This window comes from Phyllostomus discolor, chromosome 12, assembly GCF_004126475.2.
Source record: "Phyllostomus discolor isolate MPI-MPIP mPhyDis1 chromosome 12, mPhyDis1.pri.v3, whole genome shotgun sequence".
In the NCBI taxonomy this organism is placed as follows: domain Eukaryota; kingdom Metazoa; phylum Chordata; class Mammalia; order Chiroptera; family Phyllostomidae; genus Phyllostomus; species Phyllostomus discolor.
The window spans coordinates 16,824,002-16,838,357 of NC_040914.2; the positions used below are offsets into that span (position 1 = coordinate 16,824,002).

At 52.6% G+C, this 14,356-nt stretch overlaps 1 protein-coding gene and 2 non-coding genes across 3 annotated transcripts; all 3 read right to left on the reverse strand.

The window, feature by feature from the left end:
• Nucleotides 1–1,289: 1,289 nt before the first annotated feature.
• TRNASTOP-UCA lies at nucleotides 1,290–1,376 on the reverse strand. Its single transcript has one exon. It is a non-coding gene; the product is annotated as a tRNA-Sec (tRNA).
• Nucleotides 1,377–4,469: 3,093 nt separating this feature from the next.
• On the reverse strand, nucleotides 4,470–13,312 carry RTN2 (reticulon 2). The gene is made up of 10 exons (XM_028530019.2): nucleotides 13,111–13,312; nucleotides 11,414–11,458; nucleotides 10,820–11,290; nucleotides 10,457–10,714; nucleotides 7,328–7,535; nucleotides 6,822–6,960; nucleotides 6,601–6,670; nucleotides 6,431–6,477; nucleotides 5,205–5,263; nucleotides 4,470–4,974 (listed from the first exon to the last, which is right to left on the reverse strand). The coding sequence occupies exons 1-10, from the start codon at nucleotides 13,142–13,144 to the stop codon at nucleotides 4,893–4,895; spliced, it is 1,413 nt and encodes a 470-aa protein (XP_028385820.1). The 5' UTR covers nucleotides 13,145–13,312; the 3' UTR covers nucleotides 4,470–4,892.
• Nucleotides 10,241–10,377, reverse strand: LOC114511786. Its single transcript, XR_003685752.1, has one exon. It is a non-coding gene; the product is annotated as a small nucleolar RNA SNORA42/SNORA80 family (small nucleolar RNA).
• Nucleotides 13,313–14,356: the final 1,044 nt, after the last annotated feature.

Below are 14,356 nucleotides of genomic sequence, written 5' to 3' on the forward strand. Positions count from 1 at the left end.
GCTTGATATGTTGAGGAAGCTAGAGGTTCATGCTGCTTGGGACAAAACGTGCAGAGAAAGAGGTGAGTAGGGACCACATTCTGCAGACCTCGAGTCCAGACAAAGAATTTGGATCTTCCTTTGAGGGTATTGGGGAGCCGTGGCAGGTTTTGAGCATCAGAAGGGCAGGGACAGGTTTGTGCTTTAGGGAGGCTCCTCTAGCCTTCAGCTTGAGGGTAGCTGGGAGAAAAGAGGGTAAGACTAGGACTGGAGACCAGGGAGGATGCTAGGCTGGGGACAATGGGTTCCAAGGGGCTCTTGTAACAGGGTCAGGGCTGTGGGAGGGAGAGACAAAGTGAAGAATCTGAAAGTCATTTAGGAAGCAGAAGAGGCAGGACATGGCGAGTAGCTGGCTTGGGAAAGACAGCACAGGGAAGTGGTCAATAGCACCGACCAGGTGTCTGCGAGCCTGGGACTGGAGGCATACCAAAAGCTGGGTGACCTCGGACAAGAAACATCATCTCCCTGAACCTTAGTTTCTTCAGCTGCAAAATGGACCTGGAGTGAGGAGTCAGTGAACTCATGGGTGACAGCACTTAGCAGAGTGAAGGTGCCATTATCGCCATCCCCATCGCCATCACTGGGGCCACCCCGACTCTGACCAGGAATATCTATTTCTCCTGCAGCTGGCTAATCCCCCCTCATCCTTCAGGTGTCTGCCCAAATGTTACCCTAACAGCCCACCTGCACTCAGGTCTCCTTATTTGATAATCCCACATGATTCGTACTTTTTCCTTCCCAGGAGTCACCACTTTCTAATTGTTAATCAAATGTATAATTAATGATTGCTTAATGTTTGTTTTCTCTGCTGGGCTGGGAATACCATAAGGCCAGCGTCGCCAGGGTTGTCGTCACCATTGTGTCCCATCACCTCCCAGTGCAGACCCGGGCATAGAGCAAGGACCTGTTGCATGAGTGAATGAATTAATGAACAAATGAATACATATTTGACTGGTTAATAAAGTGCATGTGTGATTAAGTACGTGAGTAAGCACAAATGACTGAGCGGGTGAGTAAGCGAACGAGATAAATCCAATATAATCCTCAAATTAAATACCCTAGAACAGAGAGGGTGGATGAGTATTGTTTTCATCTTTTGGAGTTGTCTTTGATATTCGCGGTAAAAATGTAACCACTGAAGGAGACCCGAGGGGCTCGTAGGACTGCAGCGACCTCTGCAGGCGCTGGCGTCAATCCTCACTTTAAAGTTCAGTTTTATGTGGAGAAAAAGTAGAAAAGCCTTATTTTGTCGCCCGAAAGGTGGAATTGAACCACTCTGTCGCTAGACAGCTACAGGTTTGAAGCCTGCACCCCAGACCACTGAGGATCATCCGGGCAACAAACTGGTGTCCCCACTCAGTTATATAAAGGCCATAGACTTGAATGTTTTTAGATTTATGGTAATTTAATTTGGTAGGTTATGGGATTGTTTCCTTCAAGATCTACAAATTCTTGCTGTTTATTATACAGATAGTGTTTCAAAATATGTTTGCTCACATGGTACGAATCATCTTCGCTACGGAAATCTCTCATTTGCATAGCGCTGCGCATTCTGGGAACTGATTCCAGAGAATCTGGATTATTCCTGTAGTTGTTAAAGGGCCAAAGCCTCTTTTTCCATTTGAGAAGTCAGTTTCTCAAGAGAAGAGATTCATAATTCAGCCTTGGGAAGCTCCTACCCTGGAAAATCCGAATTCGAGTGAATGGTTTCCTGTTTGAGCCTGATTTAGTGGAGCCCTGGAGGCTCCAGCAGGCGGTTATAGGGCTAGTGCGACACCTGCTGTTATTTTATGGAACTTCAACAATTTACGGGGCCCTGTGTTAACTCAAGTATTTACTGAGCGCCTACTGAGTCCCAGGCACTGTCCTAGGTACTGGGGATGACAGAAATTCTGTCCCCATTCAGCTTAGCCGCTAGAAATAATCAATTTCTGTGCGTGTATTTATGGTCAGGGAAAATGAAGCTTAGAAACGAACAGTACCGTACTTCCTGCAGCCCACCCACCTTGGGGAATCGAACCCATGCCGTCATAATTATTACGCAAAAAGTTATCCTTTTATTACCAAAGTCAGCGATCCTTTGACAACCGATATCTTTCCTCGACGTGAAACCTTCCCATGGCTCCTATCTCAGAGTAAAAGTCAAAGTTCTCATCACAACCTTACAAATAAATTCCTATACTTTAACCCCTTTCACTCCTCTGACCTTATTTACTAGTCTTTCTTCAACACCTGACTTCTGACATAAATATCTTCTGCTACACACAGCAGGCATGCTCCCTTCTCAGGGCCATTGCGTTTGCTGACCCCCGTGTCTGAATCTCCTTTCCTCCACATGTTCAAGTGACTCACAGCCTCCCTTCCCTCTGGCCTCTGCTCGAATATCACCACTTAGTGAGACCTTCCCTGACCGCCCGTTTAAAATAGCAAGTCCTGTCACTCTGTCCCCTTACCTGCTGGCTTCTTCTCCATCACGCTGACATAGTCTATGTCTATTTGCTTCCTGTCTGTTCCCACTAAATATTAGTTCCATGAAAATATGGACTTCGTTTTGGTTCATTTCAGAATCCGTAGTTCCTAAACAGTGCTTGAGCATGTAGCATACGCTTAGTAAATATATGTAGGATGAATAAGGGATTGTTATGACTATCCTTCTCTGAGCCTCAGTTTTCCCATCTGGAAGACAAGGCGAGTACACGTGATTTTACTGGAGGAATGGTAATGAGCAGGTAGATACAAAAGTATGGCACAGGACCAGGCAATTAGGAGGCTGCTCAGTGAAGGCAGTTTCAATAGGCAACCTGTCTCCTGCCTCCGGGTGGGGGCGGGGTGGGGGTGCCAAGGATGGGCTTGGAGATTTCAGCCATTCCTGGACCCATAACTTCAACCAGTCCTGTTTCTTCCATCCTTTGATATGAACAAAAGAACACTTTGTCTAATCGACAGTGTGACTAGAAGTATGTTAATTTTTTTTTATTTGGAAATTTAAAACATTGCCTCTGCTTAGCAAATTCAGATTCGAGAAAAGCATTCCCCCAACTCCTCTTCCTTTTAGTTAGATAGGAATGGCTAGGCAACACCTGTATACAAATTCTGGTGCTGAAACTACTGCTCCTGTAACATCATCTGTCTCCTAAATTGTGACATGTTGCTAGAGGCAAGTGAGATAATTTTAGGTGATGCACAACAAACATTTACAATGTTAAAATTTTTATTATTACTGTTATCTTCTATTTCTGACAGGTGATACTGAGTTCCTTGGTGGTGAAGTAACATTTCCTTTAAAAAGATACTTGTTTTGCCCTGGATGGTGTGGCTCAGTGAATTGAGCACCGGCTCTGTGAAGCAAAGGGTCTCTCTGGTTTGACTCCCAGTCAGGGCACACGCCTGGGTGGCAGGCTGGGTCCCCAGCAGGGGGGTGCATGAGAAGCAACCACACACTGATGTTTCTCTCCCTCTCTTTCTCCTTCCCTTCCCCTCTGTCGAAAAATAAAGAAAATCTTTAAAAAATACTTTAAAAAGATATTTCATCTTTTTAATAAACCAAGTTAAAACAATAGTAGGTAAACAGAACAGGTGACATCATAGTCATGAAGGCGGTGAGGAAAGGACTGAGGGTTGGGCAAGCATGCTGAAAATAACAATAGCACCTTCTGTTTCATGGACATATATTATATGGCAGGCCCTGTGACAAAGGCTTTACATGTAGATATGGTTATAGCGACCCTTTTTCATTTGAGGAAACCAAGGCTTCAAGAGGTGAAGTCACTAGCTCAGTCACACAGCCAAGAGGTAGTAAAGCTGGAATTCAAATTCAGGTCTGTAAATCTTTACTCTGGTGTCCTTTCTCTTCCTTCCTCAGGTTCCCGTGGAACCTGCAGCCCAGAGAGGCCATGAGGCCGGGTGTTTGGTCCCAGAGCAGCTGGAATGGGAAGTGGGTGTGGCTGGGAGACGTTTGGGAGACGGAATAGACTTGGCTCCCTGACTGACTAGATATTGGAGGTGAGGGAATAGAGGCCCAGGGCCAAACCCAGTCTCAGGCCTGGTGACGATGCGGGCAAAGAGAGCATCCCTGAGTCGGAAATCAGGTAGGACAACCTAGGGGTTTGGATGTTTGCGGGGCAGTCCTTCAGAAGGCAGTTGGCGGGGTCTGGATCCCCGATGAGATTGCTGCGCAGCAGGCAGATGTGGGGATTGACTAGTGATGTCTGACTTCCGCACAGGTATTGAAAGTGGCTGCCAATGCTTGGTTAGCCCTGGGATGGGTAATTTCTCAGCATCCTCTCCTCAATCATTTCATAATCTAAACAGATGGTGGGGGGAGCTTCTTTCACATAGATGGGGAAGGGTCCTCATTGCATATTGCTTAAGTACTTTAAATGAAGGAAGGTAAAAGCTGGAGGGGGCTTCAAGAACAGGAAGCCTTGGGGTTTCCACAGAAGTCTTTATTACAGTGTAAATCCAAGCTCAGCCCTCCCCTGGGCCCCATGCAAAGCCCCGGCGGCGTTGGGCCCAGTAGCGTCCAGAAGACACTAACCCCTCACGGCGCCTCCAGCGGCGGATTCGCGTAAGTGCAGGGCGGGCGCCCTAGCTAGGCAACTACAAGTCCCAGCAGGACCCCGGCCAAGGTGCCTCGTTTTCCCTGGACTCTTACAGCAGAGCCTCACGGGAAATGTAGTCCTGGCCGCTCAGGCAATTTGCGCTAACTCCCTGGTGTGAGTGATCCAGACACCCACCCGGAAATGGCTGGGGCTGAGAAGGGAAGAAGAGGGTGGGGATGAAAGGGAGAATGAGGGGAGCAGAGGGCTGTGCAGGGGGTGGGGGCAGGTGTCCCGCAGGCAGAGACACCCTCTTCATTCGGCTTTGGCTTTGGATCCAGAGACGGTGGCTGCTGCCGAGGCGAGGGCTCCAGTCCCTGGGATCTTAGCTCGGATCCTGAGGAAAAACATACAGAGTCAGGCGGGGCAAGTGGCTGGGTCGGTATCTGACAACCAGGGGACAGCTTCTTGGAGGAACTCGCCCAAAGCCAGCCCTGCCCTCCATCTAATGGCCTGTGTTGGACTTGTCTGGCACCCTCCCAGGAGATTCAGGGACAGGGAACGGGAGGGGGGTTCCCAGTTCCCCCCTCCCCATCTCATCCGCCTCCACTTCATGCCCTTCCTTACTTAGCTTTGATGTGGCTCAACTGATTGGTCACCAATCCCACATACTGGTCAATCTGGGCCTGTGGGGACCAAGAACAGGTCAAAGGAGAGATTAGAAGGGGGTTCCTCTCCCTAATTCATTCAGAAGGCTGCTTCCTCCCCCACCTCCAAATCAGGAGCTGCGGGGAGTGGCCCACCTTTAAACCTGATACAATACCCTGGAAGACAGAAGTTCAAGATGAAGCATCAGTCCGTTGGGCCCGCTCTGGGTGGGGAGTGATGTCATGTAAACATACCAGAATTGGACAGTGAGTCTGTTACCGAGGTGTGACTGTTAATCTCTGGGTGAGTGATGTGTATGTTTAGGGGTGGGGTGAAAGTAGAGGGCATTGATGTTGTTTGTTATTAATCTAAATACTAGTTTAATTCAGTGTTAGTTGACCCTGAGGTCTTGATGCTTCCGGCATGGGAAGGAATTTGAACGATCTCTCTGGCAGGGACCTGTATTATCTGGCTCTCAGTGCCCCATCTCTGGATAGGATGTATGTCAGCTGGCCTTGGTTCTGCTGGCATTCTGGACAGCGGTCATCCTCCCGGTCCCAACAGACAGGCCAGTCCCTGGGACTGGCCTTAGGGAGTGAGAGCATCAGTCAGTCCAGCTGTGTTGGCTGGGATGGTGTCCATCAGACCCAGACTAGACGTAAGGATAGATGGCATCAGTTTGTCTGTCTGTCTGCAACTGGAATATGCATTTGTCAGTCTCTGCAGTGTCAGCAGGAGAAGGCAGTCACCTGTCTGCTTGTTTCTGGCTAGGATGAGTGTTGTTCCATTGGAGGCTATGTCAGGGAGGGAAGACACCAGTTAGACTGACTCTCTGTAGCTAGGACATGGCAGCCAGAGCTTGGATGCATTGTCGGGGAGGAGCACCAGTTGGTCTACCAGCCTCAGGTCCGGGCATGTCAGTTGGATCCTGGCTGTTAGGGGCCGCCAACCAAAATGTCTATCTTTGGCCACTGAAACATGTTGGACTCTAGCTCCACAGAGGGGCAGCAGCCAGACCACCAGTGCCTGGTTGGGACATACGTCAGTCAGGTCCTGATTCTTTCAAGGGAAGAAACACCAGTTGATGCTCCTGTCTCTGACTGGGACATCTGTCATTGGGACCCTGGCTACAGAGGCGGGGGCGGGGCAGAGAGGCCACCCACGCTTGGCTGGGACACTGCCACCCGAGGGCCCGTCACACTTACCTGGTGCTGCCGGTACAGCAGCGGGACGGTGAATAAGCAGATCACTCCTGTGGGCACAGAGATGGAGGTCAGGGTCCTTCCAACAGATTCACAACTTCATCCAGACCCCTGTCTGCCATCCACCCCATGGCCCACCTCCTCGCCCAGCCCCCACAGCCTTCCCAGCTCACCCAGAATGAGAAGAGTCAAACCATTGAAGACGGCACCCACGAAGGTCAAGATGTAGAAGAGAAGGGCCAGCTGGGGGTGAGGGTCAGGGTCAGCAGAGCCTATAAAGCACTCCCCAGGCTGTGAACTTACCCAGAAATGGCCCTCTCACCGCCCCTCCCCGCCCCCAGGGGCAGGAGGGTGAATGTTGGGAACCCAGGAGGGAACGGGGGCTGCGGAGCACCTTCAGAGAGTCCACGAGGTCTTCTACCAGGAAAAAATGACGCAGCTGGGTGGCCGCAGAGACCACCTGGGAGGCCATCTGCTGGGACAAATGTTCTGTCTGCTCCCGAGTCAGGGTCAGATCCACGTCCAGATAGGCCCTGAGAGGACAAAGGGGTGTAAGGTGACTCAGGGGGTGGATGGGGCCCAGGGTGAGAGGTGTGGCTGGGACAAGGGCAAGAAATGGGGGTGGGGAGAAGGCCAGGTAGGTGTACAGGGCTATAGTCAAGGTCAGGGTCAGGAGATGGGATCAAGGGTTCAGGATAAGAGGTTAGGATCAGAGGTTAAAGCTGCAAGTGAAGGGTAAGAGTGTGTTTTAAAGTCAGGGTCAGGGTAGAGTCAGAAAGAGGAGTAGGATGCTTCAGGGCCAGGGTGGGAAGTTGGTGCCTGATCTGAGGTCAGGGGTCATGACTTAGGTTCAGCAGTGGGGTCTGAACAGAGTCAGGGCGAGGGGCTGGGGGTTCTCACTGGAAGGGGTTGGCACCGTCCCCCCGGTGCACCGCCTGCAGCACTTTTCGGTAAACCCTGAGAGAGATGGTGCCACAGAGCAGCAGCAGGGCCACGTGGGCAGCCACGGACACGATGCTAAAGTGCAGGAGGCAGAGCAGGGAGACCATGAGGCCGGTGAAGACCACTCCTGATGTCCTCGTGTCCTTCCAGTACAGCAGGTCCGCCACTGTGGAGGAGGGCAGCGGTCAGGGCGGGCTTTGACCTGGCCTGGCTGACCTCTTGACCTCCCATTTCCTCCCTCAGGGCTGAACCAAGACCCCCTGACACAGTCCTTGTTGCCTCCCCTCTTCTCCTCTCGGAAAACCCAAGTTAACCATCTAGCAAGTCTTTTTCCTACTCCTACCCACAGATTATGTGTGGATATAATTTTGGTCTTTATGAAAGATGGAACCATATAGCCCTGGCTGATGTGGTTCAGTGGACTGAGTGCCAGCCTGCGAACCAAAGGGTAGCTGGTTCAATTCCCGATCAGGGCACATGCCTGGGTGGCTGGCCAGGGCCCCAGTAGGTGGGGCAGGGTAGGCAACCACATATTGATGTTTCTCTCCCTCTTTTTTTTCCCTACCTTCCCCTCTCTCTAAAAATAAATAAATAAAATAATTAAAAAATGGAACCATATATATATATATTTCTTCTTCATACACATCTCACTCTACTTTCCCTCCTAGAATTCTCTGCTAGTCAACTGGAATAGCTTTTAATTCATTCTTTTTTTAAAGGATTTTATTTATTTATTTTTAGAGAGGGGAAGGGAAAGAGAAAGAAAGAATGGGAGAGAAACATCAATGTGTGGTTGCCTCCCCTGCCCCACCTACTGGGGACCTGGCTTGCAAGCCAGGCATGTGCCCTGACTGAGAATCAAACCAGCGACCCCTGGGTTCGCTGGCCAGCACTCAATCCACTAAGCCACACCAGCCAGGGCAAATTCATTCTTTTTAAGAGCACCATGATATTCTATAATGTAGCTACACTATCATTCATTGTATCCAATCATGTATTTATTGTTGCAGCATTCATTTGATTTCATACCCTCCTTTCCCTGACAGTACTTGCAGACACTAGCTGTCTACAGATATTCTTACCTCCCAGAATTTCTTGGAAGATAGAATTCCAGGGCTGGAATGTCATATTCTCAGATTGCTTACTAGCAAGACTTTAATGATTCTTGTTTCCATGAGCAAAGTGAGAGTGATCATTTGCCAGCATCCTGCCCAGGAGTGGGTGTTACTATTCTTTTTATTTTGGGGCAACCTGATAGGTGTAAAGTGGTGTCTCCTTGATACCCCTACCAACATATTTTTCTAAGTCCTAAATGTATTAATAACACTATCCTCCTTCTTAAGCCCGAACCCAAATTTACGACCTCTTTCTTTTAAAAATTTTTAAAGAATTGATTGATTTGAGAGAGAGAGAGAGAGGAAGGGAGAGAGAGAGAGAGGAAGAAACATCAGTTTGTTGTTCCACCCATTTATACATACATTCATTGGTTGCTTCTTGCATGCGCCCAGACTAGAGGTGGAAGCCACCACGCCGGTGTGCCCTGGCCATGCCCTAAGTAACTGAGCCACCCAGCCAGGACTCAGTTCTGACCTCTTTCTGAGCCCCTCCCTAAACTCAAGCCTGACCTGGGCCCTGACCTATGACCTCTGGCCCCCTATGTTTCATCTCACCCAAATAAGCTTTACCAACCCTCCCAATAATCCAATCCCATTTGAGCCCTGGACCAGGAACCCAGAACCCTCCAATTCTTTCCAGACTCTTCCCATCCTCTCACCCTCATTCCAATGGAACTGACAGAGTCTGACTCCCCTCCCTTTCACAGCCTCCCTGTACACACCCTACCATCTACATCTAACTAGGGCAGGCCTCTCCCCAACGCCAGCGCTTCGGGCCTTCCCCCGCAGTCTCCCCGAAGCCCGTGCCAAGGGGTGGGGGAGGAGCCGGGTCGCCTGAGGCGGGGGCTAAGTTTAGGCACGCTGGGGGGAGGGGGCCTCGCCTGCAGCTGTGCTGGCCCATCCAGCTACTGAGTGACAGCGCCGCCTGGGCCTGCGGCTGGGGGAGGGGGCCTCCCTGCTCTTGGGCTCCAGAGCCCTGTCTTGGGGGAAAGGGTACCCCACGCTCCCTCCACGCTCTCCCTAGACAGCCCCAAAGTCCCCCAGCCCCAGCCTGCAACTCTGGGGAATCTCTGACCAATAAGAAACATCCCCCTAGATTTGAAGGCTAGAGCGAATCTGGATTGCTTTCCGCCGTCCCCCAGCCCCCGTCCCATTCGGCCCCCGCAAGCCCACCTTTACTCCCCATCTCTGCTCCGAGTGAGAGGCTGCGGACGCCGCTGATTCTCGGGGATTTTGCCCACTTCAGTGGAACCCGGAGGGCGGGAGCGGGGGGCGGGGCCCCTTCCTATCCAGCCAATGGCTCTCCACATAGATGGGAACAATTCCAAAAAGGGGTGGCTTTCTTTGTAAACAGCCAAAAGCAACGATGTCTGTAATCAACCCTTGGTGGTTCATGGAGGCTGAACATATTTTAAAGTAAGGCAGGGTCTATTTGCAACTGGCTAACTGATGTGGTCAGGGTAGAGGAGAGTTTTTAAAAGGCACAGAGTTTAGTTATCAATGTCCCACAGCCACATTTAGAAGAGAGCCTTATTTTATTTATTTATTTATTTTTTGAGGGATTCGGTCTATACAAAACCAGCCCCTAGGGGGAGCACTCCAAAGAAGGGATTATTTTTTAGCAACTATCCCACCTTAACGCTCACAGGAGGGTGGAGTTTACAATGTCTAGCCAATAGTACTATACCTTCTTCCTTCTCCACTCTCCTTCGTTCCTTCCCAATGTTGGTCCCTTCATTTATTTATTTATTTTTCACACTGTACAACCCCCTTCAGTGCTCACAGCCCACAGATAAGGAGGCTGGGCAATGATTCGAGGTTGCAGTTTACTCTGGCATGGGCACACTGTGAGAGGCCCACAGGGGAGGGCCCGCCATAAATCCATTACCATGCTCCAAAGTTGGTCCCTTTAAACTGCAATCCTCCCACACTGGCTGTAATCCAAAGAAGCACTTTCACTCAAGCAGTTTACCTAGAAGGTGCGGTTCCAGTGTGAATTCTGATTGGTCCATGCAAACGAGGCACTGCCCCGTGATTGGCTCCCGATCCAGCGGCCCCCATGGCTCTTCCTCTTTCTCGTCCAGCGAGGGCTCATCAGGCCAAGAGTTCGAATCCCGGGATCCGGGTGGGGACGGGGTACGGGCCTGGGGGTTCCCAGAGCCAGAGCTGGACTGTGGAGTCAAGTCTTCGGGCGGCGAGGACTGAGCGAGTCCGAGTTGTACGTCCAGTTCTGGTGCGTTAGAGAGAGAAGGCCGTGAGATTTCACCTTGAAGGTGCCCTGAGAAGAGACTACCCACCCTTGTGACTTTGGTCCCAGCACCTCAGGACATCTCACCTTTCCCAGCCTCTCTTGCCTCTGATCTTTCGGGCTCCTCGTCTTCCAGCGGGGTGGAGCTACTGGTGGCAGAGTCCTCCCCGGAGCCCGCTCCCCGGGCCGCCCAGTCCAGCTTGTCCAGCTGGAGCCCCAGGTCCTCCAAGGGGTGCTCAGCCAGAGGGACAGTGTCGGGATCTCCCCGGCGCACGGGTTCTGGGGACTGGCTCAGGCTGGGGATACTCTCCAAGCTGTCGCCCAGGCCAGGCTGAGGGTGTGGGTCCCGGGGTTCAGAGACTGAGCGGCCCTGGGGTCGGGGCCGGCGGGCGGTTGAATCCCGGCGCGCTCCAGAGCCCACCACACCGTCGAAGGCAATGTAAGAGAAGGTCAGCTCCCGAGGGGTGCCCCAGTCCTGCGACGTGGTCTCTTCCTCCTCGTCCTCCGAGAATTCCCGGGCTGTGTGCAGGTCCCGAAAATCCGAGTCGTCGTTTCCTCCTGCAGCATGCAAAGGAGGGCGTGAGCGACTTGGAGCAGGATTCCGACCCACTCTCCTCAGCCCTCCTACCCAGCTGTGTGCCCCTTTCAAATCACAGTCTCACATCCTCCCCCTCCACTTACCTTCGGTGGAGTCAGGGGTAGAGGAGGCTGTCGATGGAGCTTCTTCTGCAGGAGGGAAAAAGTCAAAGACTCTTAGAAGTTTAGATTGTCCGAGTCACTGACGTGTTCAATCAAGCCTGGGAACTCGGATGGTGCAAATTAAGGAGTCTTAGAATATTTGAACCACAGGGCCTTTTAGAACATTCTGCATACAGGCTGTAAAACCTGTCACTTCTAGCAGAAGCTCAGTCTTAGAAGTTCAAATCCAGGAACCCCAACCTTGGAATCTTCAAATGAGGAATTTGAGGAGGTTTCAGTGCACTCATTCTTTCAACAACTGCTTGCTGAGGGCCCACCATGTGCCAGGTGTTGTTTTAGACCCTAAAGACACAACTGTGAACAACACAGACAAAATCCCTGCCCTCATAAAGCTTACTCTCTATGGAGGATGTAGACAATAAACAACTAAATATGTGATGTTGGGTGCTTGTGGAGAAAAATAAAGCTGGGTTAGGCAACAGTAAGGGAGAGGGTACTATTTCAGACAGGGTGGTCAGGAGACTTCTCTGATAAGATGACATCTGAGCAGAGGTCTGAACAAAGTGAGGAATCCTCGCAGATATCTGGGGAAAAGACTTCAGGGCAGATGGAAAAGTTCAGTGCAAAGGCCCTGAGGCAGGCACTGGTGGGCATGTTTGAGGAACAGTGCAGTGCAGGAGGGATAATAGATAAGGCCGAGGAGGGAGATCACGTAGGGCCATCCCTTGTAAGCTGATATAAGGACAAGATCTTAGAATTTGGGGATGATACTCGAAAACGCTGAAATAACAAATTCTTGGGATTTTGGCATCTGGACTTCCCAGACATGCAAGAAGCTAGATCTGACGGTGCTGAACCCCTCAGCTGTCAGAATCTCGGGGGTATGGGACAGAGAGTGTTAGAGAAGGGCTGTTAGAGCTCTGGCCTCAGAGATCGTGAGGATCAGACGAGGCGTTTTCAGGTGTGGAATCCAGCCCCTCGGGAGCCACCGAGCATGAGGCTTTGCCTGCAGGAGACGCCCAGGGTCCCTTGGAAATTGGAATCAGACACCCTTCGCCCCCACCCTGTTTCCTTAGCTGGGGAGCCGAATGCCGGGAATCAGAGGCCCGAAGCAGAGTGAATCTCCTCCAGGATTGCTACTAATCAGGGGTAAAGCCGGCTGTGGACTCAGGAATCTTGGCCCCCACCCAGGAGTGGCTGTTTCCCAGGGACAGGAGGTTGGGCAGTTTGGGCGAGGTCGGGGCTGCCTGTGAGTCCGCGCATTAAATGGAGGTGGGATGCGAAGGTGGGCGATGGAGGAGGGCTGGAACCCTTTTCTCCATCCTGGCTCTACCCCTCCGTTCAACTGTCCTGCTCTCCGGCTGCGGCCAGCACCAGGGAAAGGGACAGCTCCCCGGGAACAAGCCCATCCCAGGGCGGGGCCCGGCCGCACATCCCAGCACCCAGGGCGCCCCACGCCAGGTCTCTCAGTGCCCTCAACTCCGCCCAGTCTCACTCCAGTCCTCGGGGCCAGGGCGCCCCCGTCGCCACTAAGTCGCGGGGGAGGGGAGTGTTTCCTTTGTCTCCTTGGCCTCCTCCCCCTTCCCTGCTCTCCCGCCGCCGGACGCGGAGAGGAAGCCGGGGAGAAGCCCTCCTGAGCCTCTGGGCCCCACACCAGGCCCGAGCCAGCCCCTACTCACTGCAGTGGGCGAAGACCGGCAGGACCTGCCCCATGGCCCGCCTTGGGACTGCATCGGGACCCCCGCCCACTCCGGCCGCGCCGCCCTGGGCCTGGGGCCGCGGGCACTCATCTCCACCGAGCCCACGACGCCGCCGCCATCCTTGCCGCCTCCTCCCGGGCTGCTCCGGCAGCCGCCGCCACTGCCGCCGCCCTCAGCTCCGCTCGGCGGTGGGAGGGGCCACGGTGGAGAAGGCACTGCAGCGCGGAGCTGGGGGCGGGGCCAGACGATAGACGGGGCGGTGCCTGAGGGAGGGCAGGGGGCGGGACAACTCTGTGGAGCACGCGAGAAGGGGCGGGGTTTTTCTACGAGAGAGGCGGGGCTCGAGGATGGCTACGGAGCCCAGAAGTCGTAAAAGACAGTCTGAAGGGCGGAGTCTAGATGGAAGGGGGCGCGGCGAGTAGGGGAAGAGGGGTGGGGCCTAGGGTTGGGTGTGGGGCTCGGGAAAGAATGGAGGGGCGTGGATCTCAGAGGGGCGGGGTTAGGGATGGCACTGAGTGGAGGGTATAAAGATTCTACTTCTTTGAGGTAGGATTTGAGCCTAGTTTTTTCAGAGGGAGTGAGAAAGGGGGCGGATAGAAAATACCCAGGGACTTTTGAGACCAGAGGAGGATCTCAGACATGGGTGGTGCTTAAGCCTATTTAGAATTACGGGTTCGGTAGCGGGGCCAGTGGAGACAGAGGAGCTGGAGTCGAGGCCTAAAGGAAATAAAACTGGCACGGAAGGGGGCGTGGTCCAGGTGGGCGTAACCTGAAGGGGAGGAGGCCTCTTTGGCTAGGCAGACTATGGGGGCTGGCCTGTAATTAAGAGGTGGGGCCAGAATTGAGAAAATTGAGAGTTCGAGGCTGTGGGCTTGTGTGAGTGGCAGGACCTAGAAAAGACGCAACCTGAGCCCGGGGGCGAGACCAAGAAGGGGTGGGGTAAAACTAAAAACAAATGATTTAGAAATTTAAAAACGGGGGCGCTGGGCCCACTGAGGTGGACGGAGCTTGGACAGAGCAGGGCTGGGGACTGAAGCCGAGAGTGTAGAGTGGAGCCCTGGCTGGTGTGGCTCAGTGGGTTAAGAGCTGGCCCACAAACCAATGGGTCGCCGGTTTGATTCCCAGTCAGGCACATGCCTGGGTTGTGGGCCAGGCTCCCCAGTAGGGGTCGTGAGGGAGGTAACCACACATTGAACTTTCTCTACCTGTCTTTCTCCCCCTCCCC